Source organism: Falco punctatus (assembly GCF_963210335.1).
Source record: "Falco punctatus genome assembly, chromosome: 9".
Classification (NCBI taxonomy): Eukaryota; Metazoa; Chordata; class Aves; order Falconiformes; family Falconidae; genus Falco; species Falco punctatus.
Genome location: NC_137589.1, coordinates 52,919,677 through 52,947,139, shown reverse-complemented (window position 1 = coordinate 52,947,139; position 27,463 = coordinate 52,919,677). Strand labels below are relative to the sequence as shown.

General features: G+C 50.5%; 1 protein-coding gene across 4 annotated transcripts in view; it reads right to left on the bottom strand.

The window, feature by feature from the left end:
• Positions 1–27,463, bottom strand: part of COL27A1 (collagen type XXVII alpha 1 chain) — a 189,185-nt gene that overhangs the window by 154,098 nt on the left and 7,624 nt on the right. For 2 of the 4 annotated variants that reach the window (XM_080401111.1, XM_080401114.1), the window contains exons 1-2: positions 5,417–27,447; positions 3,986–4,284 (exon numbers count right to left, since the gene is read on the bottom strand). In XM_080401111.1, the coding sequence (XP_080257237.1) occupies positions 3,986–4,041 (56 nt within the window). In that variant the 5' untranslated portion in view covers positions 4,042–4,284; positions 5,417–27,447. Of the gene's footprint in view, positions 1–3,985; positions 4,285–5,416; positions 27,448–27,463 lie in introns of those variants that run through there. The other 2 variants (XM_080401112.1, XM_080401113.1) reach the window with 2 other exon arrangements.

The following is a 27,463-nucleotide window of genomic DNA, read 5'->3' as shown; positions in this document are numbered from 1 at the left end:
TAGTGCTGTGCCTGTAAAGGTTTATCTCAGGGCTTTGGCAATGTGGCACAGACAAAGCTGCTGCTTCCTTCGGAGGATGCCCCTGGTAGTGAAAGAGCAACCCACGGGGGCCTGCTGAGCGGGGGGCGTTCACAGAGGAGGGACCCCAGCTCCGGCAGCGGTACAGCAGCAGATCTCAAGTCCTGCAAAGGAGCTTTGCTCTCCTGAAAGCCTGCACATCTGCCAGGCACAAGGAGAGTCAGGATGCTTAAAGGGCTGGTATTTGCTCCCCCAGCACCTATAGCTCCCCTTAGGATTTCTCCAGGAGGGAAATGCAGATCTGCAGTAGACAGAACGTGAAGTGTCAGCCTGGCCAACCCTCCCTCCTGCAGACACCTGGCGCCTTGCTCTTTCACAGGTCTATGCTGTTATCTGCAGACAGCGGGCTGACGGGTTTCAAACCACCGGTCCTTGTCCTCCTTACTGGGAGCTAGAGCTTGCGTGTTCATTAATGCACAAAGCTGGTCCAGAGCTAACCAGCTCCTCTGAGCTCCTGCTGGTGACAACCTGCTTCCTCACCTCTAGATGCCAAACTGACACAGCTGTGATGCCTCAAATACCCTAACCGATACCTCCCAGCAACATTCCATAACAGGGGAACTTTCCTGACAACCCATTACTCTGTCTCCTCTTTGCTCACCGCCCTTTGCCTGTCTGGGTTTTTGACTTCATTGCTGTGTGAAGTGACAACACTCACTACTGGCCCTTGCCTTTGTGTTCTCAGTTAGTAACTGGAGCCCTCGACAAACAGAAGTGCTAAGCATGGTCTGTCATCTAACTCCTTTTTTGTCCTTCCAACAAACGCCTTTGCATTCCTTCATTTTGTGAATGGGGTTTGGCAGAGCCGTATAGAATTCCCCATTGTTTCCATTTGCACTTCAGTAAGCGTCCATCATTTCTACTTATGGCCCAACAAATTGGCAAAGAAAGAGGGGGGGAAAAACCCCATACCGTCTGCCCATCTCTGGTCAGAGATTTCCTACAACTCCCTCACCACTAGACCTGGGCAACCCTCAGTCAGTAACGTAACCTCCATAAACACTCTTTTCAAGCAGGGCAAATTTTATCCCCTCAACCCACTGCAGAAAGGGAATAAAGTTGGAGCCCTGGGAGCTGTGCAATTGCCTCCTCTCTACCCCAAGGCACCCAGAACACACACACCACTCGACTGCCTGTTGCTCCCATTACCGATTTTGTCTAGCAGTGCCATAATTTGTGCCCAGATCACCTGCCCGGCTTGCATGCAGTGGTCTTTTCCTCTTAAAACAGGAGTCGTACCTTCCTCCAGCCCTTTCATGTCTTCCCAGGGGCTGACAAACCTTGGTGGTGCCAGGCGGGTGCTGTACCACCGTGCGTGCAGCTTTCTCATCCAGCACATGGGCCAGGCAGCTGCAGAACAGCATTAGGCCAACAGCACGGCGCTGTGACAGCACGCAGGCTCCTGTCGGAGGCCACCAGGAGCACCAAGCAACTCTCCTCCACAGCCAGCATGTGGCACCAGGGCTGGAAGAGGCCAAAGTGGCACCACCGCTGAACTGCACAAATGCTACGGTCTGAACATGTGCTCAATAAATAGCTGAATGCAAAACCTTCTTCTGTGCTTTAGTGAACCTGCATTCCCTGAAAATGCATCAATGGGAACGATCGAGAGGCGTATTTTAAGCTTGCAGAGCCTGTAAAACTTTGCATTCTGGTTTTACAAGCTTTGCCTGCTCAAGCGGGGACAAGGCCTGGGTACACTCTGCAACTGCTTCTCCTTCCCCAACGAGCCAGCCCTCCTGCCCCAGTCCATGGCTCTCCTGCATGCCTGGCATCTCCTCAGCCACCAGCCCTGCTCCGGAGGATGCTGCAGGAGCGCTGGGACAAGCGGGACCCCCAGTGCCACATGGGAACGCACCAGAAAGTTCCTGTTACAAGCTGCCTTCAGGCAGCACAACCCTCACCCGCCCTGACGAAGACTCGGCAGCACAGGGGTGGCCTGGTGAACCCAGGCACAAGCCAGCTCTGGGCTCAGAGGACCCTCTCCAAGACTAACGGCCTCAACAGGAACATCCAGCTGCGGGAAACGGTAGGATGCACAGCACTCTGCCAAGCAAATCAAAACCCAGCACCAAAAAAGCCCATTGGGAGATAATGTGAAGGGTAGCAAGCGACCTCTGCTGAGGAGGGAACGGATCAGCAGCATGCTGGTGAGGTATTTAAGCCAGAGGAGATCCTGGGAACAAAAGGCACACATGTTCAGAGTCACCAGAAGAGACCAAAGCACAGATTTCCCATGGCAATGCAACACTCAAACCCATGAGGCCATACGCGGTGCTAGCCCGGGACACCGAGATACAAAACCAGATCCAGACCAGTGCGCAGGCAGCCACGCTGCCTTCTCCTGGGTTCCCATTTCCTAAACCTGTCCTCAGCAGGGTCCAGTTTGCCCTGGGACTCGAGCAGGACCTCCCGGTCCTCATCTGGAGCATGACTGCCGTCACCTTCTCCGTCATGCTCACGAGTGGGTGCTCTGTGCCGCGACTGTGCCTCATGCCAAGTGGCTCCCCAGCATCGGCGCCCTTCGCCTCGCTACAACGTGGCGCTGCTCTCGGTCTGTCAAAGGGATCTTTCTCTCTCTGTGCCCATTGGGCTTCTCTGGGTCTGAAAGCAGCCACCCTCGCAGGGTCGCAGGCAGCGCGCTCTGCACCCAGCCCGACGTTCAGAAGGCACAACTGGGAGACGCTGCAGCTACCAGCATCTCCAGACATGCCGCAGCCACGTCTGTGCAAAAAAACCTAAAAGCACTGAAATTCAGTCTTTGTGAGTATATAAACACACACAGGGCCTCCAGCAGAGCCGGCTGGCACCCCGGGAGGGGTCTGGTCTCCCCCCATAGGGCCACAGCCGGGAGCCCCCAAAGGGAACGGCACATCCCGCCCGGCCGCTGCGGGGCGGGGGAGCAGCGGGGTGACCCTCGGGGTGCCGGGGGGGCGCCCCAGGTCCCCTCACCCCGTTCCCACCCTTTCACCCCATCTCACAGCCCAGCCGAGGCTGGCAGCAGCAGAGGGATCCTGTACACAACTCTCCGGCTGCCAGGCAGAAGCCTCCCAGCCCTTCCAAGGGAGTGTCGGTAAATCCTCGTTACATCCGACAACGCAACCAGAGGGATTAACCCTTTGCTGGTCCCCGGGAAAATAACAACACAGCAGCAGCGAAGTTAACAATGAGAATCGAAAAGCCGATCCCGGCCGTGTGAATGCGGACGGGCGGGGTGCGGGCTGCAGCGGGTCACGTCTGTACATCCACGGGGAGACAGGGGTCTGTGCGCGTGCCCGGGGGCACACGAAGAACGTGCCCCCCGCACCCGGCTCCCCCCGGCCGCGCCTCACCCTCCCCACGGCTCTACCGCTTCCCGGAGGACTGCGGCGCCGACTTCCAGGTACTCCTGCCCCCACGTCCCCGCGGGACGGGGTCGAGGAGCAGCATCGCCCCCCCCGCCCCCAGGAGAGCCGAGGAGCCGCCCCCGCCCGTGCCCGGAGATGTGCGAGGGGAGCGGGGCGCCGAGCTGCCCCGTCCTGCATCTCGCGTGGGTGCAGCCGGCGCCCACCCCCGGACCAGCTCCTGGGCTGGGGGCTCCCTTCCCCGGAGCGTTGGAACGGGGTGGGTGGGGGGGTCCTCCTGCCCCCCGCTCTCACCCCTTCCCGCACACCCCAGCCCCATTCCCAGCCTCCTGCTCCAGCGTGGCCTCCCTTCTCCCAGCCCATTCTCCTCTCCAGCGCAGGAGTTTTCACATCACCCCCTGGCAGAAGGAATGTCTTCCCCCACCCCATCCCGGGGCTCCGGGAGCGGAGCTCCCCGCTCAGGCCGGCGCTCCCCTCCCGCAGCCCTCCCGGGACCCCCCGGCACCCCCATCCCGCCCGGGATGCCCTTCCCCAGCCCGGGAGAAGTCGGACTTTGTACTCACCCCCTGCCTGCTGCTGTAGCTCTGAGTCTGGAGACCGGCTCTGATTCCGGCTCCATCACGTTTAGTGCATTGTCTCTTTCGGGCAATTTTTGCGGCAATCCATCAGAAAAAGGGGGACAGGCCGGTTTGTGGGTACATCCTTTCCAGGAGCTCAGTTCTCTGCCTCTCTAAGGGGCTCAGCTGTGTCAAAGACACCCCCTGGCCCGGACGGCTCACTCCTTCCTCCTTCTCTTCTGGGTCCTTTTGCTTACACAGATCTTTTAATCCCATTTAACTCCCTCTCGGCAGACTGCAATTACCTTGGGAAAAAGGAGAGAGAACAGAAAGTACACGCTAGGAAGCCAGGCTGGCCCATGGTCGCTGGATTTCTTGCCTCTCTTTTTTTTTTTTTTCCCCTCCTTATTAATAGTATAATTTCTGTGATCTCTGATTTCCAAAGTCCTTGATTTAAAGTGTTTTTTCTTAGCTGTTAACTTTTTGTTGTTGTTGGTTGATTGGTGGTTGTAATTATTATTTTTATTTGCAGTGCAGATGTGCCTCCCACCCCCCCCAAGGATCTCTCCTCTGGACTTAGAGAGGAGAGGAAAAGGCAGATTTTGAGAAATGAAAATTATTTAAGGATGTCGCCGCCGCCTCTCTCTGCTGCCCTCCTCTGTTAATATCGAAGCACTTACAAAAAATAATACAGAGTAAATAAATAATTAAAAAAAGAAACTCTTTTGGCCAGAAGAGCTGCCGAGAAGCTAAGGGAGACCCTTCCATGCCCCGCAGGGCCCTGCTCGGGGGGGCGCTGCCCGCCTGGGCTCACCGGCGGGGGGGGCCCGACCCATCGACGGACCCGTCTCACGGGGTACCCGACACGGCTTCTCCTTGGGCTCCGCGCCTGGCAAAGGCGGCTGGGGAGGGGGGGGGGGTCAGGCTCGCAAGAGAAAAGCCTCCCCCTCCTTGCCCTGCCTCCACAGGGAGGGGGGACAGGGGACTGGTGCGGGGCATCTCCAGACACCCCCCCCCCCCCCCCCGTCTCCTCCCAGCACCGAGGGATGGGAGCTGCAGCCCGGCGGGGAAGGAGTTTCCCTACGTAGCGCCCACCACAGTAAACCAGAGCCCACCTGGTCCCACCTGGCCAGTGCCGCCGGGGGGGCACGGACGACTCCTGCATGGGCTAAACCCTGCGTCCCTGTGCCCCCTCCTCTTCCAGCTCTTGCAAAGTCCCACCGAGCTGGGGGCCAGCACCGTGAGCACCCCAGGGTGACCGGCAGGTCCCTCTTGTCCACACCAGGTCACAGCAAACCCCCTTAGCTCTACGGGACTCCCCAGGCACTTGAGGGCAGCCCACGCCCCCCAGCCCCCCCCGCCTCCTCCGGGCGCCCCTGGGTGCCCCCAGGCCCTGCTCCTTCCCCCTTGCACCGCAGCTCTGCCTTGGGCACTTACTTTGCAGCGAGACGAGAAGCTGTGCAACATCTCCCCGCAGCCCCGTGGTCACGGGCATTCACTGCCCAGGCAGCTTACGGCAATTTCTACTTCTTAAAAAAATAATGATTGGAAAAAAAAAAAAAAGAAAAAAAAAAAGAGAGAGAAAAAGGAGGAAGGAAAAAAAAAAAAAAACAACCAAAGCAAAGCCCGTTCCTCCCTCCTTCCCCTTCAGGCTCAAGGTGTCTCCTGCGCGGGGAGCCAGCGGGCGCCTGCCCGGCGAGGCGGGGGGCCAGCCCCGGCGCTCCGGCAAGCCCGACACCCCCCCGGGCTCAGCAGGTAACCCTCCCCCCGCGCCCGCAGGTCCCCCTCGGGCCGTCGCTCCACGCGTGGGTCATGGATGCTGCAGGGATCCGGGAGAGAAGCGAGGCTGGGAGCGGGAGCTGGGAGGGACATGGATGTGGAAGCGGTGCAAGTTCCGAGGCTGCCCGAGTCCTTTTAAATAGCCGCAGCCGGGGGGCTCCGCGGTGGCGGGGGTGCCCCAGGTGTCCGGTTTCAGCAAACAGCCGGTAACGGGCGCAGACCCAGCCCCAGGGCAGGTTCCGCGGGGGGCGGGGGCGCCCGGGCCCCCCCGGGCGGGCGCGGCGCGGGGCGGCCGCTGGGGGCGGGGGCAGGGGGGGGAGCGCTCCGCCGGCACGGCTGCTCCGGGGGGGAAGGGCGGGCTGCCCGACCTCGGGCTGCGAGGTCTGGAGGGCGAAGGACAGGTCCTGCGAGGTGCTGAGCAGGCTGAGGCACCTGCGTGGGTCTGGGCATCGGAGCTGAGCCACCCCAGGGTCTCGCTCCACAAAGGGCTTTTGTGCCCCCCCCCCCGGCACAGGGGGAAGGACCAGGCAGAACTAAAGCACCTCGAACCCGGGTATGGGCACTAAACTTACACACTCCTCAGGAAATAAAAAATAAAAATAGAGCCACAAGTAGGATCAAGGTCACCCCACCAAGTACCTGAAGATGAAAGCAGAAGGGAACGATGGTAACACCCGGAGCAGAAAATTCAAGGACCCGCTGGGCTGACTCAGCAATACAGGTTTTACTCAAAAAACTGACCTCAGAATGTGGCCAAAAATCAAGGTTTCCCCCATAAATCAGGTCTGCACACATGACGTCTTCTTTTACCATGCATGCTAAGGACTTTCCTGCTTTAATACATGTATTTGACTTAGTTGTGGTTGCTCTCTTAGTCTGTGGGTTTGCATCTCCCCGTTTCTATAGGCATAAGATTTTACTCATACCTTTGCTCTGAGGCATCTGCATTTTGCTTCCTTGCTTGCTATAATAGATAAAGCTTTCAGTAACAATAACAAAGGAGTTTGAAACAAGCAGTGTTGTGACTGGGGTAGATAACCAACAGCCTCACAATCCACTATCCCCTCTAAAAAACCTTTTCAGAAGAGTACAGCTAAGTTACACACCCAGATACTCATAAGAAACTCCTCTGTGCAGACAAACCTGTCCCAAAACCATCTGAAGGCCCAGGAGCTGAGACAACCTACCCAGACCAGCTCCGAGGACTGGGACTTTAGGGACAAGAGGCAATCACATAGCTTGTCAGAAAGCACATAAAATCTCTATTTTTCTTAGCTATTTTTTTTCCCAGCTGTTTTTCCTATGTTTCTCAGTCATTCATTCCTCGCTGAGAAACAGATTCTAGCCAAGCCTAAGTGTTTAAGATAAAGCTTTAATCTATAAAAAAAAAAAAAAACAAAACAAAAAAAAACACTTCGCAAAAAAGCGCGTGGAAATTCCTACGCTGTTGAATACACTTTATATCCTCCTGCTCTTTTTACACCTTTTTTCTCTTCCAAGAGCAGCGAGTATTTAAATAACCTTCCTTCCCCACAAAAAGCTCCCCTCTACCCTGAGAACAAGGCCCTGGCTTACCAGAGCGAAAAGACAAAGCAAAAAGGTGTGCTGCATCTTTTCACAAAGACATACACCAACGGGATGCAGGTGGATAGTTGGTAAGGACTGGCAATGCTTCAGGTCCACAGCATTGCACCAAGGACCACCCTAAAACACACTTAGAGCCCCATCCTCAAGTACTCTGCCCGTACTTTACTCAGATGAGCACTTTCAAACCAAACACATGCAGAAAAGCTTTGCTAGCATGGAGACATAAATGTAGCCCAGCAGTAGGAAAAAGGGAATTAGTTTAAAACAAAAGGAAACCCAACGTTGCTCAAGCCAAGACCAGTGCCAAGTGAATTCAGGTTCAAAAATTAGACCTCATTCTTCAAAAAGAGAAAAGCCACAACATATGATCTGAATAGAAATATATTTAGCAGATTTATTTTTCTTCCCTTCCAGATTTAAATAGAAGCCATTTTAAAACACTAAATAAACTGAAGTAAATCAGCACAGCAGTGAAATAAAAAAAAAAATTAAAAAAAAGGAATTGGCATTGGCTGTTCTAGTTTAATTAGCCAAAATAAGAAAAGTACAGGGGAGGAGGAAATGCCACCACACGCCACACAACATCGGGAACAGGGAACAGAACACTTGCTTTTGACAAAACGCACCTCTCCAAAAAAGCAGCATGTCATTACTGCCTGAATAAATACAGCTTTTAAAGCATTCATCCATATTTAGCCAGTTTCCAGAAGGATCAGTACCCACCTCTCCTCGGGATCCATAGCTTGGTTAGCATCAAGACTCTTATTAGTATGATTTTGTCTCTTTGCTCCTTTTGGAAAACCAAGCGTGAGGGCATGTAGAAGCATGGCGAGCGTGCTTTACAGCTGTGCTACACGGCTCACAGCGCCCGGCTTCAAGGACCAGAAGGATCCCAGACACCAACCTGGGCTTGTCCTCCCAGTATGGCTTGGCCTGAAGGACAACGCTGGATTACAGTTCAATCGTTTTTACCTTTGCACAAGTCAGAACAGTATTCTGAATCACTCGCTGCCCTCAGAACTCACAAGAAATTATAGGAATATATTTGGATATATTTAGATAAATACCCTATTCAGGTTTAAAACCGGGCAGAAGGCACAGGCAGCGTGAAGCCTAAGGCACAGGAAAGGCTTGTGGGAGAGATCAAACCAGAAGGAGAGGTGGGATAAAGAGCCTTTCACTCCCCTCTGGGCTGAGATGCTGTGCCCAGCCCGGGGCGGGAGGATCTAAACTTGGTACCTGGCTAAGAGTTGCTGGAGCCACAGGGAAAGGGAACCCACTCTGTGGGAAGAGCCACCGGCACGAAAGGGTGATGGTCCCTGCAATCATGGGGGGACACAGCTATGTGGCACGGCCCAGGAACACGCATCACATGGAGCAGGGCTGCTCGAGGGCTGGATCCACACCTGTAAGCCCAGCAGGAACAGAAAATTCATTATCCACAGTAAGAGGGCTCAGCCCCCAGCCCACGGGAGGGACTGGCTGCGCTGGTTTCCACCTCCTGGGAATGTTTTATTGAGGGCTGACTAGCACCTATGCTGCAAATGTCAGCAGCCTTGGCAGCAAGAACCCCCTGCAAAGCATTAGGCATGGGGTCTGGTACCGACCCGCGGCTGTTGGAGCGGCGCGGAAACGTTCGTGCCAAAGCGACTGTTTCTGTCCCTTCTTGCTGCCTTCGAGAGCAGCTCGGCCCCTCTACCCTTATACGTGCTCCACGCTCCACTGCAACGCTCTCCCAGGTATGTAATTCCCCTAATCCCTACATGACTTTTCTGTTCGGATCCTGCATTGAACATGACTGCACGGACACTTCCCACACTGTTTGAATCCTGGCACTAGTTCAAGCCCTGGGCTAAAGCCTTCCCTACCCCGTAGGGACCTGGTCATGAGCAAAAACCTGCTGATGAGCTTCATTTGGTTCCTGAGAAGTCTCTCCACCCATGGCAGATCCAACATCTCCACGGAAGCAGAAGCTGGCCCTGCTGGGACCAGTTAGCTGGTGCTCCTGTTCATTTTCACCTTCTGGCTTCAGCCACCACCGCAAGAACAGGAGGTTTCAGCTGAGGAGCAAAACACGCAGCACGTCTGATTTCCAAGACTGCTGTCTGACAGCTGTTTGGTGATACAAAAGCTGCTGTGGGTTATGTTTCTGGTTCCCAGTTCACTAGGGAGGGCATTAATTATACAGGAGATGGTACAGAAAGCTCAGAAATCACGTATGTAACCAAGTTACTGCCCAGCACTATTTTCCCCTCTCCGCAGCCTTTCCAACAGACCCTATCCCATCCTGTGCCACAGGCTAGCGGTGACATGTTTGAACTTCTGCAGCTGTTTGATGTAAAATGTTTTAAATTCTTTTCGGGAACACTAAAGGCTTTTGTCTCTTGACCGGTGCTGTGGGGATGCCACGTCTGGCAAAGACTGATCTTTCTGTGCTTTCCCACTATACCATATCGCACCGGGCTGCCCAGCCAGCCGAGAGGCAGGAATGGCTGTTAATCGTTAAACGGAACCTTCTTCCATTGGAACGAAAGGAAACGCCATGCAGTGATACAAGTCCAAGCCCACCCTTCCCAAGGAAATGTCGCCTGCGGATTACAACTCTGTCACGCACTTCTGTTTAGGTATTTAGAGAACTACAGTTTTACAGGATGGCTGTGAAGCAAATTGCCCAGCAGATGTTCCAGGCAAGCAGTGTCAAGCTGGCAGGTAAGCTGTGATGGGAGCAGCGCATCGGCACACTTTGACAGGAAGGTATTACAGCTCCTGAATCCCAACTGTATTTAAGATACCAGGCAAAGGCTGCCTGGTTTTGCTAACAACCCTTTCTTTTCTGTGTTTGTCCATCTGTTCCTAAGCTGTGTTCAGCCTGTCCCTTGCTTAGGACCTATTCAGTCACCAGTGCTACTGGAAAACACAAGAGCCAGCAACACTGGGCAGCTGTGGGCAGTGCCCCCCAGCCTACAGAGCAGAGCAGGCTGTCTTTGGCGTAGCATGGGGATCCTGTGCTCCATTTTGAACTGCACAGCAGAAAGCCAGTTTCCCCCTTTTACCATCAAAATCCCCACTGGCTGCTGCACGTGGAGCAGCAATTCCTCTGGAACAGTCTGGAAGTTTGCTAGTTAAATGCAGTAATGCATCAGCAAGCACAAGCGCTTTTCCCACCCACATGCTAAAGGACCCTGTTGGGTTGGTGCAGATGGAGGTGTGCTGTCCCACCTGAGTGCAGGTAATGTGATCTCTCTCTAAAGAAACAGCACATCTTTTCTTCATGAAACAGAACCACCCTGAGTGTGCCTTCTCCTGTGGCAAAGATGGACATTACACCAGGAAGGAAAAGTGCCTGGCGATCTAAATAATTTCCTGCATATTAAGGACAGCTGCTGCTGTGGTTGCTACTGCAACAGCAACAACAGCAGCATATTACTATGGCAGAAGCATAAACCAGCACGTAAAATGTAAATCTGGACCCTGCAGGTTTCACACACATCGTGCTTATGAATTTTAGGCAGCACTGCCAAATTCTAGTGTGGTTTGTCAGCTTTCTGGATACCCCGGTAGCACTGACTCAGGTGTGGGTCAGCGCTCGTGCCAGAGTCCCTGCACAGGCAATGCAGAATTGGTGAAGGCAGGAGCAGCAAGCCCGAGCTGTCCCAAACACCTCGGACAACGGGTAGGTGGCTGCAGGCAACAAGCACCCGAAGGTACAGGCTACCGAGTCACGCTACGTCCTTTCAGAGAATAGGTGCTGTTTGCTCCGCGGGTGCATGTGCTTAAATTCGAGAACATGGTGCTTATAGCAGCTGGAGCTCATTTGCACACCCGGCAAGCCTCAGGGCCGAGTTCAAAAGGGAGACAGGAATCAGGGCAAGATCTTGGCCTTCAAGAGACAGCATGTTACAATGCAAATGCCTGGTACAAAGATTTCATGCAAGACAGACAGAAACTAAAGCCTGAGTCAGATTCTGAGTAGTTTCAACAGGGAGGGGAAAGGAAGAAGAGCTTAGAAATCAAAACAACTTTTTGTTATGAGTAACATTTAAGGTAATACTATGTAAAACAAAAAGGTTTTTTTACAAGTAAAACAAGATGTATTTTTTGTTTTGGAACTGACAACCAGTTCAGCTGCTGTAGGAAAGACAACCCTGTGTACTGGTGTTGGGCAAGCCTGTGGGAGCAGTTTACTGGTCAAAGGGAAATCATATCTGCCTTATGTCAGGAAGCAATTGAAGTGGAAATGGTAAGTCCAGGGCAAAATGAACGAAGGGTGAGACTCAACAGAGTTGAGGTGAGCATCTCTTGTGCTCCACCCTGCACTGGGCTCACTAACGACACCAAAAAAGCTTCTTTAGCAGTGACGAGGATGAGACACCCTTTGCGTGTACACACATGTGTACGTTAAGCAAAATCTTGTAGTTCACCAAGTTCTGAGTTATCAGCACCAAAACAACTGCAATTCATTTTGTGTAGCCTAAGATACAACACAGCCATAACCGGGGATTGCTTAACAATCTAAGCTACGGTGTACTGCCATGACACCGTTTCCTTCAGCAATGGTATTCAGCCATTTCTGCAACCAGTTGGCCATCACTATTCTGGTGAAAAGTGATGTAACGCGTTTGCTGGAAAGAGGCATCACCTCATTGCTTAACAGCTCTTTGGTCCTGGATGTCCCAGACCAAAGGAGGCAGCTCTCCTCTGCGGGGAGGCAGTTGTGTCCGAAGGATCACACACTACCCCAGAGCTCAGCAGAGCTCGGTTTTGGTTTTCACTATTCCAGTGACCTGCAGCGTGACCCGCAGCAACTTAAACCGTTGCTTTTGTGCCATTATTTCCTTGTCTCTAGAGTGAAGCTTGTGATATAGATCATCTTATGTGTAAAGAAGTTTAAGACCTTCAGACATACAGTGCTGCCAGTGAACTGTTATTACTTTACTGTGCAGTTGGCAGCAGCCTCTCCTGAAGGAGAAAGTGTAAATCTATTTCCCAACCAGCTTTTATATTCGCCACAACCTGCCATCATCCAGATGCAGAGTTCATTAGGGATTGTTCAGTTTTATCTGGCTGTAAAGGCCCACGTAAAAAAAAAAACCCTGCCGATTAAACATGCAATTCAAATACATCTTCTGGAGCACAGCAGACAATCCTTAGCACTTTATCTGCACTGGCTGAAACGCAATCTGTGCCACTTAGAGCAGAACAATGCTTGATTTCTTCATACTTCGCTTGAATTGTTAACACATAAAGCAGAAACACAGGCCATTTTCACAGAGAGGTTCTCTTCTGACATACTCAGTATGTTAACTGACAGTATACAAATCTGCTTCAAAGCTAACAGGCTTTTTTTCTTCCAGCAAACACACTTCTGCATATCTGCACTCTTTCGCTCTCTCTCCACTTCAACAGCAATAGTATTTGGTAAAGCTCTCCAAACTGGTGCCACTGCAGAAAGACTGTATTTACTGATGTTTGGGTAAGGACTAATGAGAGACCTGGTTGTGTCTCTGTTCCTCCAATTTTTTATTTTTTTTTTTTAAGTCAATATTTATACACCTTACCGGTGAAATAAATCCCCTCCTCCCCAAAGAAGGGGGAAATAAAATTAAGTGACTGATACGGGATTTCATGGAAGGAGACTTTGTTTGCTTATTTGTTTTCAGAGCCTGGGAGGTATTAGGGTATTTTTTTAATTTTATTGTAATTCAAATGCAATTGTACTGTACAGAGTGCATCAAAGCGGCTTCACCATAGGGCCTTTCATTAAGGACCCCAAGCCGAGGAGCCCTTGTGTACTGCTGGGCTCATCACTGGATCCGGGGGGCACAAGGCTCAGGAGTGTCAGGGGCTGGACCACCTCCATCCCCACCAAACGTCCTTTCGGGATGCACTCGGCTCAGCCCTGATGGGGCCAAACTTGCTGAATGAGAAGCGGTTAACGTTCCAGCAAGTTAGATACAGTATAAACAATTTAATCAGCATTGTTATGGCTCTCCCAGCATGGAGATCCTGCCTAAAGCCTGTCAGGGACCACAAAGACTTATATTGACTTCTCAGGCCTCCAGAACATGCTCTGGTTTCACCAGGACTTGCCCATGGGTAACCTTTGAACAGGAAAGATCACCACTAACAGATTTGCTCTTTGCTCTGCGACAAACTGCTTTGCTGGTCCTTCTCCCTCAGGCTCTTGAGCTTGTCTGTTCCGTGTGATTTGTAAATCCCTTTACTAAAGCAATAATCAGAGCATCAGGGGCTCTGATCCCATCAACACATCTGTTGAAGGTAGTTTCTCTCTGCCAAAGGCAAATCCCCCTGAACTGTATACCTGGACCAAATCCCACACAGCTCTGCAATGCTTCAGTTTCCAGCGTGAGCTACCCCACGGCAGCCAACCAGAGCATTATGTGTGCGGCGTGATTGGCATCCCTGCACGGTTAACCAGGAAAGCCTTTATTTTAGTTAGGATTTTTTAGTGAGGATTTTTCTGTCAAGAGTGTCTGTTGTTCAATCCTGCATAATGAAGTCACTGTTCCTATTATTATTGTTTTAAAAAAGAATTCCAAATCCTTTTGCACAAGATAGCTAAAGTTTTTGCAGAGGAAAGTCACTGGGACACACTTCACTAAGCTGCCAGAAAACTCTTTCCTGGACTAGCTGCTCTGTAGGAGGCAGTGTATAGATCTTCCTCGTGTGCTTTAGGGGGATTTAAACTGCCAAACTTGTTCTTGATATAAACTGACAGCGTGCCACTGACTGCAGCTGGGCATCCCCCATTCGCCATGTAGAGATGTGGGAGCAGATTTATATGTACTTGCAAACAGAAATAAATACATAAATACTGCCAACACTCAATGGCACCCTCGCCATGCTTTCAGGGGATTAAAAAAAAAAAAAAAAAAAAAAAAGCCAGGGCCGAATGTTAGTAAAGAATTCATAAAAATCCTGAACTTCCAGTGCTCACAGTTACAGCAATAGAACCGCAAGGAATTTCTATGTGTTCAGCTGAAGTTGATGTTTGTGGAATAGCACAGAGAGCTTGGCCTTTATGTATTTCAAAATCGTAACCAAAGGGGTAAGTCCTCATTTGCAGCATCCAGTGGCATCACTGCAGAGCATACCGCTGTATAGACCAAATCAAGACATTTTTAACCTGCTTCCCATTTGCCATTCCCCCAAAGTCTGTGGGATTGAAGAAGAGCCTTGTCACTGGTGAGGGTTAGGTCAGGGTCAAGCTCTACACTCCAAAACCCAGGGAAGGAACACTGTTTACTCTCCACTTTCTCAGAAAACAGTTAAATCCCTCTTCATATGGAACATCTCCTTCGTGTGTCATCAGCAAACTTTTCCACTGGCAAAGTCGCCATGTTTCAATATTTGCTTCAGACACAAACAAAATTTGTGTTTTTTCAGTGTTATCTTGCTTCACAGCCAGCCTGAACACCTGCCTTTCTCATGTTACATTATTTTTCTCTGGCTTTTCTTCATTATGAGCTAACATTACACTCTTTCTTGTTCAGATTAAAAAGGACAACTTTTAATCTCATTTCATTGCTCAGTGTGTCCTGAGGTGGTCTTCTCCAAATGGCTCTGACTGTGCCTCTTTTCCGATCGAATCCCACATTTAGCCCACAAACCAGACCAACATTCACCTCTGCAAGACTTGCACTAATCAGTAGAATGGAAGAGATGAGACAATTTAATATTTTACATCTATTAAATCTTGAATAGGCAACAATACTTTGATAATATTCCTGTCAGTGTATACGCCCTAGGCAGGGAGCAGGTACTCCTGCTCTAATTTTCTCTGTAACACTGGTGCAGTGCACCCGACAGCCACGCTGTAAATGGTTGATGCAGCCTCAGCCATTAATTGATGTGGGTAATGGGGCGCTCACCTTTGCCTTCCTCAAAACAACACACACAGAAAACACCCAAACCAGCCACCCCCATCAAACACATGATGAACAGGTCGTTACTACAAAAAACACTTTGATGCCCCAATGTGCCTTTCATTATAGCATCCTACAAGCACTTTGCAGTTATTAATGTGATCCCTAATTCATCACCCACCCAGGCAGTTTTCCCTCATTCACCAGCTGGATATACAGATATACAGATACATCAAGGTGCAATTCTGAAAGAGGTGCCTGAGCACTTGCACATTCCCAGCAACTCCACATCACTCCAACTTCAGAAATAAAATCAGACCATTAGTAACCTGTCCCATCCCCGTCACAGTGAGTAGCAAAGCAAGGAGACCCCAGGAATCTCTGCCCACCAGGCCACAAGTCCACAGAGCCTCCTCGCGCCATCACTGCCCTTGGTAAAACACGCTGGTCCTACGTACGTGGTCAAAGGGACCCTGCAGAGAATAAATAAAGTTTCTCTGTGCTCCTCACCCCTTTGTCTTGAGCTGTTTTTTTTAATTTTTTCTGACATGTCATTATTAAGCAACAGGAACAAACCAGATTCTGGGTAAAACCTTCCCCAAAGTAGGTGGAAGATAGCAAGAAATGACGAGCTTTTTTATTTCCTCCTCCTTTAAAGGGGAAATATTATTGAACTAAAATACCTGTAAATGATACTGATCAGCGTTTTATTTTATAGCTTTGATTTTTAATTATTTTTTTCAGTCCAACAAGACCACCCTTTCCCCCTAGCAATACTAGGAGGGGACTGTCCTGAAAATTATAGATTCCAGAGTTTACAAGAGAACCACAAAAGCTTAATTATAGTTACTGACATACCAAACGCCCACTGAAGGCGTAATCTTGCCTTGGCCAGAAATAACCACGCAAAGTGAAGGTAGCAAAGTGACATCAAACAGCCTCAGCTAGGGACAGCTTATTAGCGCAGGGGGCAGGCAGGCATGGCGCGCTCTGGGCAGCTGCTGCTGTCAGCCCATCAGCGGTATTGACCTGCTTTGCTTAAGGGGTTTTATCCCCCATAGAGTAGGGTTGCACCAGTTCCCTCTTCCAGATGTCTTTCTCCGAGAAATGGCCTGAAAGAGCTCCTGCTTCTGCCGTGAGATTCAATACCTGTGTTCTGCACCAGTAACGCGCAGCACACCCGTGCTGGACCCGTGCTGCACCCATGCTGTGCGTGCCCCATCCTCCCAGGCACCCGTGACAGCCGCTGGAGGGAAGCAGCCTTCAGCCACAGGAAAGCTTTGCAGATAGAGGTGCAACACTCCTGGGAATTAGAAAATGCCTGGACCGGTCTGCCCCAGCCCAGCCCTGTTTGCTCTCAGGCTGTGCTGGCAGATCCCGCAGGAATGGTGCTCGTGGGCAGCTCGCTGCCCTCCGGGCAGACACCAGCCTCCGACAGCTGCAGTCACATCAAAGGCCGTATGTCTAAAGCGATGCTAAAAGGGTTAGAGAAGGTGAAGCATCGACTGGGGTGTTCCCAGGGAGCCCAAGGAGGCTACTGAGCACCAGTCCCCTCTGGATGGATCCTGGACCCAGAGCATCGCCACGCGGCGCTGGCTGAGTGCGCTGTGAATGGGCCCAGCGGCCCCACAGCTCTCGGTGATTTATGGCCCGTCCTGCTGCCCTGCTCATGCTGAGCCCCTCAAACTGTGAAAATGACCTTGTGACAGCCTTGGAAAGGCAGGGAGGAGCCCAATTAACCAGGGAGACAAGGCGGAGGTAGCAGCAAGGGCTTGGTCATTGTCACAGGCAAAGTCTGATACAGGAGCCAGGGAGACAAAGCACTGAGCTACCAGAAACAACGCAGCCAAACAACCTCTTTCATTTTCATTTCATCAGCATGGGAAGTCCCCATCTTTGTCCCCACAAATCACAGAATATTTTTTGAGGGGATGGGGAAGGCTGCTCAACCCGGGCTTCATTTGCCCCAGGGTGCTGCGCGCCTGTCACCTTCCACGGCATCCCCTCGCCACAGCACTGTAGCAGTTCCCCGCGCTCATTGCAAACAACAGGCCGGACCACAAAACCCTCATTTAGGCTGGAGGGAGTGTATTCCCACAAAAACCTACAGTGGAGCTTTCAGGACCTGTAGGAATAAACAGCTGACTGCATGGACACGTTCCACACAGCCCCAGCACCTCACACCTCTCCCACGTGCCGGTTACAGACCATGTACAGACCAAGGGCTGGATGCACGGTGCTGCAGGCTGGGCTGCGTGGTGCTCGAGGGTCATGGCTACAGGGACAGCAAGTTCAGGCAGGCTTGGTGTCACCTTGGGTGCTTCCAGCACCCAGAAAGTCCACACACTCGCATGTTTCCCATCCAGGGATGCTGCCTTTGCCTTTGTGCCGTACAGCATGGGTGTTACCTGCACTGCTTCAGCCAGCACTGGTCCCCTCGGGTGGGTTTCCACACCGTATGTTTTATGCAGCAGTGTTCCCGTGACAAGCTTTGATGGGAGCTGTTCTCCAGCTGATGCACACAGCAGACAAAAAGCTTTTGTCAGAAGGGGGAGGTTAATACTAACTTTTCTGCAGTGAACTTCATGGCATGTACATCCAGGAAATTCGTCACTTAACAGCACGGTCCAGTGCCCAGCACATCCGCTTGCTGACACGCTATTTGATTCACAGGTGACATCTGCAACCCCCGACACAACCAAGAGGCTGCAGTAAAACTTCTAAAGAAAGGAGGTGGCCAGAGCTGAGCAAAGCAGAGACCTTCCCAAGATAAGTGTGGTACCAACACCTAGCTACATGGTTACAGCAATGCTTGTACTCTCATTTACAAGAGTGATCAAAAACGTCTCCTTAAATCTGGGACAGAGAAATAGACGGACTAAGAGCTAAAATTGAATGGGCTGGTTATTGAAAACAGCAGTATTATACTTATTTGTCTCTCATCCTCTGTGCACCAGCTTCAGTCCACTGAATAGCTACAGAATTCACTGGCGTTATTCCTAATTTTACAATGATTTGGGAGAAGAGGGGACAAAGGCAAGCAAACAAAGCTAATTGCCTTCAGTGTTTTGTTTATCTGGTTTTTGTTCAGCCAAACAAAGAGGACGTTCAGGTCCAAGCTGACTGCGGAGCCACGGAACTCTTTTGCTCGGCTGGTCTGTTTAAAAACAGTTTGCAATTTTGGCATCCAGCATCTTCAGCAACTACCACTAGCAAGTACTTTCTTATCTCCATCTGGTCACTATAGAAACTCTGGTGACTTCAGCCACTATTACTACAGATTAATCAACCTTGCAAAGCCCCTCCCAAAAAGCAGGAAGTCCTCCAAAAGCCAATCCCTCAGTCATAAAAAGAACAAAGCCAGGAGGAGATTAATCACTGGATGCTATTTCCAATGCAAAAGTCCAAGCAGGAAAAGTCCCGATTTTAATAACAAAGCTATGCATTTTCACCCATCCATACCAGTGTGCTTTTGTTCTTTGTGCCAGAGAAGAACACACTGAGCAAAAATGTAAATAATATGGCATGCTATGCAGGGAGAGCCTGCTGCTGGCGATAGGCAGCAGAATATGGACCACACAAATCACAACCAACCAGTTCTGCCAGCTCTGGTTGCCTTCCCGGCATCAGCCAGCATCTGAGACTTCCCAGTGTAGTCTGAGCGAGGCAGCAGGATTCCCAGGCATCAAGCAGAGAAGCAGAGCAAGGAAGAGGGAGTCTGGGAGGGCAAATCCAATCTGCTGGGATTTCTAGTCAGGAGCAAAGCACCTGGTTGAACACAGATGTGCCAAAGGTGCCAAGAACTGAGGCCACCTGTACCTGTAAGTCCTCAATAGAGACTCTAGCAAAACAAGATCACCAGATGTTAAGCAATCTGGCTGAGAAACAGGCACGGCTATCTCCACATGTCTGTGAGAAGACTGCAAGTCTGTCTCAGCCCTGCAAGGAAGTATTGGACAGACTTCGAGCAGCCATCCAAAAGAGAAAAGTGAATCTCAGCAGTGTTCCCCGTCCTGAAGTGCCAAAGCCAGCAGAGCAGCTGCATGCAGCACTTGGGGAGGCAGCCGACAAGTGATGCCGATGCAGCGCATCAACAGTTTGGTTTGGTCCTTGCATCTTCTCAAGAGCAGTGGTTGCAGGCCACGTGTTATGGATCAAAAGCGCTCTGCTGCTAACACTTAGAAGTAACCAAGTGCTGTGTTACTAACTCTTAGTGTGCAATAGTAGAGGTTTCCTAAGGCCCTGGGACTGTGAGCATCCTTTACTCATTCAAAGAAAACCAAATGTGTTGGTAGCAATTTGTATTTCTAGAGGGGAGAAATGAAAAAGTCAGGTTTGAAAAGACAACTACTAACAAAAGTTGCAAGCCAGAAGGCAAAGAAAAGCAGCCCCAGGTCGACTGTCTTTATTATGGCGTTGTGAGCATGACCTCAGCCCATCTGAAAATCAGCATTGCCAAGTATCTCCCCGCTAGACACCAGCCCAGAGCATCCCGGCTCCCAGCAGAAAGGGCAGTTGGGAGGCTCCGGGAAGCCCCTCTGGTACCAGTGGGGAGCTGCCCGGCCAGCCCAGCGGAGCGTGTCCTGCCCGCCCTTGCCCGTGCCCTGCTGCTGGCCCACAGAGCCACCGCTGGGTCCGTGGCTCCTGTCCCGACACTGCCTGCTCCCACGTGGGGACACAAAGCCAACCCCGAGATCTGCCCTTTGACCCAGGGACTGGGCAGGCGTTTTAGCACACTTTCCCAGCCCTTGCTGTGCCCACTGGCTCCAACACCTTTCTCTAAGATTTTACAATAATGGTTTAATGCTTCAAGTTACAAAGCCTGGGAGTTTGGGAATAGTTCTTGAAGTTAGGTTCCTGAACGCTTTTACGTTTCCAGAGTAGAACAGGCTGCCCTGTGGCACTAAACAGGGGATGGATTTGGATGAGCCTTTTACAGTGTTCAGGACAGATGAGCAAAAGGGTGCCTGAGCAGCTCAGGGCTTGTTGCTCAGTAACTGTAGCTGTTACAGTGCCTACTCTACAAGAATTCACCATTAATTCTTCCAACTATAATAAAAAGACTTTTTCTTTATTGATATTATTATTTCCTGTTTACGCAGTCCTTTTTCAAAGTGGACTCACAAGGAGCAAGGGAAGGTAAGAAACAAGCCGAAGCCAGTGCAAACAATTTCAGGGGACCCTTTGAAAATCGGGCAACTTTCAAAGATCTCTCTTTCAAGTGCCCTTCAACTCTCCTCCCATCAGGGAGGGAGCACAGAGGAACTAGGTCACTGAATCCAGGGAAAAGTCAAACAAGCAAATCTCAGCTGAAACCCCTGAGGTTAGTATGTCACGATCCAGTTCCAAAGGGGAGAGTTTCTGCTAAGTTTCATTGAAATGTGAGCAAGATGGGCTTTCAATAAACTAAGGGGGTGGGACATGTTAATGTCCTGCCCAACTTGCTTTTAAATATCAAGGAAAATGAAAAAGAAACCCCGGGTGCAGGGCATTGGATAATTAAACCACTGTTTTACATTGGGATGAAAGCCAGAAGGGGAAAGGAGAGCAACAGCTCACTCTAAAGTCACTGCGAATGGACGCAGACCTGCATTTGACAAAGGGCTTTTGGGTCTTTGTTGTTTGTAAGGCTTTTAAAACCAGCTTTCATTAACATAATGGAAATAAAGCTCTTAATCTCAGTTTGTAAACACAGATGGAGGCTAACATGCTAATGCCAAAGATTTTGAAAACAACTGGTTCAAGGTGCTTCCACCTTTGTAACCTCACTTTCAATCCCAGAACAAACCCCATTGTTCCAACAGTTTGATTTTCCAAAAGCACTCCGCATCCGCACCCAGAAATTCTCCTGTACCTAGGAGAGGGTTTCCTACACCCAAAAATACTCATTTGATATCCTAAAAAGATATCCATCTTTTCTATTCATCCCATATTTTTTTCTTCTGATTCTAAAACATTGATTGACAAACACTGAGCATCATTTTAACCATTTTGGGATCTGAGATTCCTCCGTTTTCTCCTACATGCAACAGGCACAATAGCTTAGAGCTTAGGTGCAAGCTAAAATGACTGTCATTTCCAAGACTGTTGCCCAGGTGCTGCTCTCTCCCCCTCCTTACAAATTACTCCCCCCAAACAACTGGATGCTCCCCCTGGTTTGACTGGGCTGACATGAAGACAACAACTGCCCTGATAAATGCCTTGGCTGGGTTCAGCAGATCCCGGCTCCCTCCTGGCTTTCTGCCCTCCCTTTAGCCACCAGACAAACACAGGCTCTGGAATGAAAGACTCGTGCACAAAGCGGCATATCCAGCTCGATTTTCCACGTCCCCTGACTGCCAGCCTGCGGTGCTGGCTCGCACCGGACCTCACATGCTGGGCACGCTGCTCCTTCCTCCCAGACTGTCCGATCCTCACCCTCGCCAAACGCAGCAGGAAGGTAAAACTAACAGCATTTCACCCTGCTCGGGTCTGGGGCTGTCCTGGGACACCAGGACATACTCTGACCGGTTACTCATCGGCTCAGACTGGATCCAGGGTTTCACTTCAGATTATCAGTCGATCTCTGCATTTCAGCCTGACGTGACCCAGGTGTCTCCTCAGTACAAGGCTCAGCAGTTGCAGGTTCTACAAGTTTCTTCCTGGCTGGAGCATCCCAGAACACACAAACAAGGATTCTCTGGAGTTCAGAGATCACACCAGATGGCAAGAGTCATTCACAATGGATTCGGGAGGCTCAAAATAGAACTTACACCTTCTTCCTGGACTTGCAATAACTATGGTTGTTTTAACACAAGCCTCTTCCTCACTTCTGCATCCTTGTGTTAACACTTTTTCTATTATATACATCTTTTCCACACATCCTTTGAACTGCAATATATTTTTGTTTTTTAATGTCCTCTTATACCATACACATCAATAGAAATTATTCGTTTCCTTAGGACATGTGTGTGCATACAGCGAAGCGTATCCCCTCTATCTTGTACCAAAAGATGCCTGGTCATGTCCAGCCTCCCTCTATTATTTGACATGTTATAGCAATCCCAGGCACCCAGCTGAGGCCCTCATTGTGCTCAAGCTGGACAAGTGCAAAGAAAATGTTCCCAGCACTGAAGACTTCACAGTTGAAATTTTTAAGAAAACAGGGAAAAGGAGTCCTGAGGGGACACTAACCCCAGATCACAGAAACCACAAATTTCACATCCTACCTCACTTCCGTACTTATGGACGAAGCAAGCTTAGAAACAACCTAAGACTTTGACAAACTGAGCAAGCTCTGCCCAGCACATTTTTTTTTTTAGCACACTGACATGTAAGAAATACACATTATAACTTCCTCAGGCCACTCAAGAGTATCATATCACAGTGACTATTGCCTGTTTTAACATCATTAAGGCTGCATGCATGCAAGTCTGGCAGGCTTTAGACACATCAACCATGTGCTGAAGATAATGAGCCGCCACAAATTTCCCAACTTATTTTTGGGAAGTGTCTGATAGAAGCTAATAGTTTTAGCTTTGATCCACTGTCCCAAAGAAAACCTTATTCGCAGTACCAGCATATTTAAAAAACAGCAACAAATAAAAAGGCACTAAAACATAAACATAGACAACATTCCACCATTGCAAAAATCAAAGCTGCTGTGGGCAAGAGGGGGAGAAGGTCCGGTGCTGTGCACAGCAAGCGTGCCACACAGCTGCAGAGAGTAACGGCACCTTCCTCCAGAGCTTGTGATGGGGCTTTCGCCCTCACCGCAGGTGCATTTACTGTGGAGACAAGCACTGAGCTCACCCATGCTTCCTCACCCATTACACATTCCTCCCTCCCTGTTCCAAATTAATGAGAGTTTCTGCTCACTCAGCAGAGATTAGACTGGTTTGCTTTAAAATAAGGGCAATTAGGAACCTCTGCTTTTGCTGGGCTTCTTGTGTGCCGGGTGAGAACAACGGTGAGAAGGCAGAGAGGCAGGTTGTGGGGTGACAGGCGCCTCCAGGTACCCAACAGCTAGCGAAGTTCTTACTGGCAAGCTCCAGGAATTCTTCCCTACATAATACTTTCTCCAGGCTCATTTCCCTTGTTGCACAGACACCCAGCAGCAGCAGCAGCGGGAGAGCTGCGGTCTCTAGCTGTCTGTGCCTGGGAGGAGGAGGGGGGAGGCTCCCTGCATGGACCCCCATCCCTGCCCCTGCGCCCTGACCCTGGGGTGTGCTGCAGAGCCTATCTGTTTGCTCAGGCCTTTCCCGATCCAAGTGGGAAAGGCTCTTTCCATTCTCGGTGCAGGGGAGGGAAGAACTGCTCGTGCTGTTGGCATTGCCCACCAGTACAATTAATCTTCTGCATATGGAGTTTCTAAAGTTGCAGTTGTAAGGATGTATAGGGGGGTAGCATCGCTGGAAAGACACACTAATGCAGGTGGGGAAACAGCACAGTCCAGAGAGCAGAAAGGGGAGAAAGTGGAGAAAGACAGCCAGGATCTCCATTCAATCTTCCATTTTAGAAGACACATTAGAAATGCAGAACATCGTATTTCTTACTGAAGGCGCCAAGGCCATAAAGGTGTTTGGCAATTTTGAGAGTTAATCAACAATTCTGAAAATAAACAGAAAAATCAAAACAATAACAACCCACAGGAGGTACCTGCTTACTTATGAGTATTTTGAAGTTTTCATGTGACTGTAAAGACACTACAAAATTCTAGGTTGCTCTGTAAACATCATAAGAAAAATCCTGAAAAGCTTTACTTTTATCCCAGAAATCTAGTTTCATCCTTAAATTGCAAAAATATGAACCTGTCTTTAATTATAAAAGACTGTCTCTTGATAGTGCAACAGTTGGTGCTGAACATGTCACAAGCAAGGATTCAAAACAGCATCTGTAGAAAAAAACCAAAGCAAAATGCCTAAAAGCATTATTTTGGTGGTCCTACCTTAATATCTCATGACTTCAGCAGACTTTAGTTAAACCTCCAGACAAAGGGAAGCGTCTTCGTACCCCTCCTCTTTTCCCTATGGAAGGGAATTGGAAATGTCCTCACCTTGCCAAGACCCTCTGGGTTCCCCATCCCTCCCCCCAGCCTCAGCCGGCCCCTGCAAGGGGCAGGCACAGGGGGGGGAGGGGAAACCCGCGGGACATCGGTGCTCCCGGGTGTCAGTAATTAAAGCTTTAGCCATGGGTGCCCCCTTGTGCCTTGGCGAGTAATTAAGCGCAGCCGGTGGGGTTCGACATGGCACATCACAAACCCGTGGGGGCTTGTTTGAGACCCCCCAGCCAAGGCGCGGGTGCTGCCCGGCGAGCCCAAGCCCAGTGCCCGTTGCCCGGCCGCCAGGCTGCGGGACGGCTGCCTGTGGCATCCCCTTGGCACACGTCGGGGCTGGGGACCAAAGGAGGCTGCCGCGTGCAGGATGGACCCCACCAGGCTGCGTGGCGGCACGGTGCAGATCCCACCACCCCACAGCATGAGGTATTTCTGTTTTTAAGCTTCTCACATCAACGCAGGGCACTCGTTCTCAAGCTGAAGCAAAGAGGGTTTGGAAAGCACTCATGTGCCGGCTTGCCCGGAGCTCGGGTGGAGGTGGGCAGCGCCACAGACCTCATCCCGGGGGTCTCCGGGCTGCCCTGACCTGCCAGGCACCAGCTGGGGACAAGTCCCTGGTGCTGCCCCTTTCAACCAACCCAGCTCCACGCGTTTCCACCTGCAGCTATTCCTCCTCGTCCTTCGTCCCACACCCACCTCACCGCCAGCGGCCCTTAGATGGGGGGCTGCAGCCCGGGGGCAGCCCACGACCCACTCCCCAGCCTTGTAACCCACCCACAAAGGCAGATGCCGGCCTTGCCTGGCCGCCTCGGCCGAGCGCTGCTGGTGGACAGACCATTCCTGTCCCCTTTGGCTTGTCTTTGCAAGACAAGAATCGAAACTCCCTCAGACGTTAGTTATGCTTCCAGAGGAAGCAAAATTCTGGAGGAATCTAAGCGAGTCCCCCCCAGGCAGCCTGAGGGCATGCCGAGCCATGGGGCTGGCGAGCCCGCAGCCGCCCCGGTGGTGGCACGGGTCTCCAGACTGGGCTTTGCCGCACGCAGCCAGCCCAACGCAGCACCTGTGGGGATCCAGCAAGGCGCAGCGGCATTCCCAGCCAGCGCGGCATGTTGGTGTTTTGAAGTTTGGTCGTACCGGGCTGAGGTCTTGCCTCATGGGGTGAAGTGCTCTGAAGGGCCGCCAGCAGCGGGCAGCCCCCTGCAGCCCCCTTCGCTCTGCCCAAGGCCACGGCTGTGTCTGCCAGCTGGTTAGCTGGTCCCCCCGCCTCATTTTCCCCGGACAACTGCATCTCCAAGCAGCAGCCCACATGTTTCTAGGGGATCTGCCGCTCCTGAGGTGATGCAGAAGGGACCCGATGCCATGAGGCATCTCTGACCGAGACAACAGCCTGCTAAGTGCCTCTTTGTGGGTGCGTTTCCCGTATTTCAACTTCTCTCCCTAAACTCATCAGTTTACTTTGTTTTCAGCGATCCCCTCTCTCTCTTTGGAAGGGAAGCCGAGCATCCAGCTGTAACACGACCGATACAACGCTGGGGCGAAGAGGGGCCATGGCCGCCCCCCGGCCCGCGCTGCCTGTCCTGCAGCAGCACCCTTCAAGGTCTCCAGCATTCTGGCACAACTAAAGATGGATTTTTCCATTTCCACTACTTGGCAGTGCATTGACTGGGGCTGTTTGTCTCCCTTCTGCTGTTTCTGCTGCAGAAAGGCCAGTACTAGCACTCCTAGTTCGCTCTGCTTTGAACGTCGTGGCAGAAAGGGGCAGAGTCACACTGCGCCTCCAAATCCAACAACAGTCACTTCAGTACTGAGCCTCAATCAATACTGTAATGGGCTCAATTTTCTAGCCTTTGATCAAAACATCTTTAAAGCAGAACATCTTCAGATACTGCCGCTGGCCTTTGAAAATAAGCAGAAAGAACAAGATAACCTTTGTGAGACGTCATTCCCTACCATCTATAGCTGAATCTACACAAACTCATTTTAGCATCTCCTTAACCCAGCCTGGTTCATGAGAGCTGAGCAAAGCTCAACAATGTAAACCCAGCCTCTCAATCTGCTTATTATCATTTTGGGAAGGCATGGCAGTTCCTTCATCTTAGAACACATGAATAGATATTCTGTCTCTGAAAAGCCTGCACAGCGTGCAAGTTCAACATTTGAGATTTGAAGTCTAGGCTGAATTTAGCTGTGACCAATTACACAAGCCCAATGGTCTAGCTTTGGTACTTCAATAAAGGCAGCTCTTCAGAATGGCACCAAAAATAAAAAAAACACTCTAAAAGCCCCAAACTATTCCCCTGCTGTTTGAATCCCTCAGTACAGACAAATCAGAGAAACAGTGTTAGGGAATTTTACATTGCTTTTATAATTTGTTAGTTCACCAAACAGGCTTCCTTTGAGTCACTGCTAGAAAAGTTAGGGTTGCTTTACCAGTAACTTACAAAGATTAACTCTATTGAATGCTGAGTTTAAAATGTGGTCGGTTCTCTGTCTCTCATCGCCAAGGTTACAGCATGGGTACGTGGCTTTAGCTGCTACGGGGCTCGGCAGACCCTCCCCAGGCTGCACTGCCTTGGTGCAAAAGGTGCAATGAGAAGTTTGGGGAAACTAGTTTCGAAATCGTACCAGTCAGCGCTGCCATCCCATAGGATGTCTGCTTTCCCTCAGCATTTGTGCAAGTAAAAACGTTTTAGTCACATGAAGTTAACACAAAGCTGAAAAACTGCTTCCCCTTGAGAAACATGGGAATGCCAATGGGAAGTATTTCTAGAGTTTTTCACCAGTTCTATAGCGCAGTCAGGCTGTTCTTGTAGCCAAAGTGGTGCTGAGAACAGACAATACTCTGTGTACTGTAAGGCCCCAAGCATTTCATGATGAGCCAGAACTTTCTAATCACTTTTCAAAGTTTGTTTCAGAAAATTCTGAAATGAAAAAAGGTAACATTTCAGTATGCAAATGCTGGAGAAAACCTCCTGGGTTTGCTTCAACTTTTCCTTCTCCAGCAGAGAAGCACTTAGAGTTGGGCAAGATTCGCAAATACCTTTGGTTGACATAAAGCGAACAAATTTTAGCATGTAAATGATTCATCTAGAGCTCTTTGCCCAGCTCCAGAGCTACGTATCTTCCACGTTATTTTTCATAGTGCAGGTGGGCCTGCAGCAAGGAAGAAATATCTGTGGTGGGAATATTTACTACTTA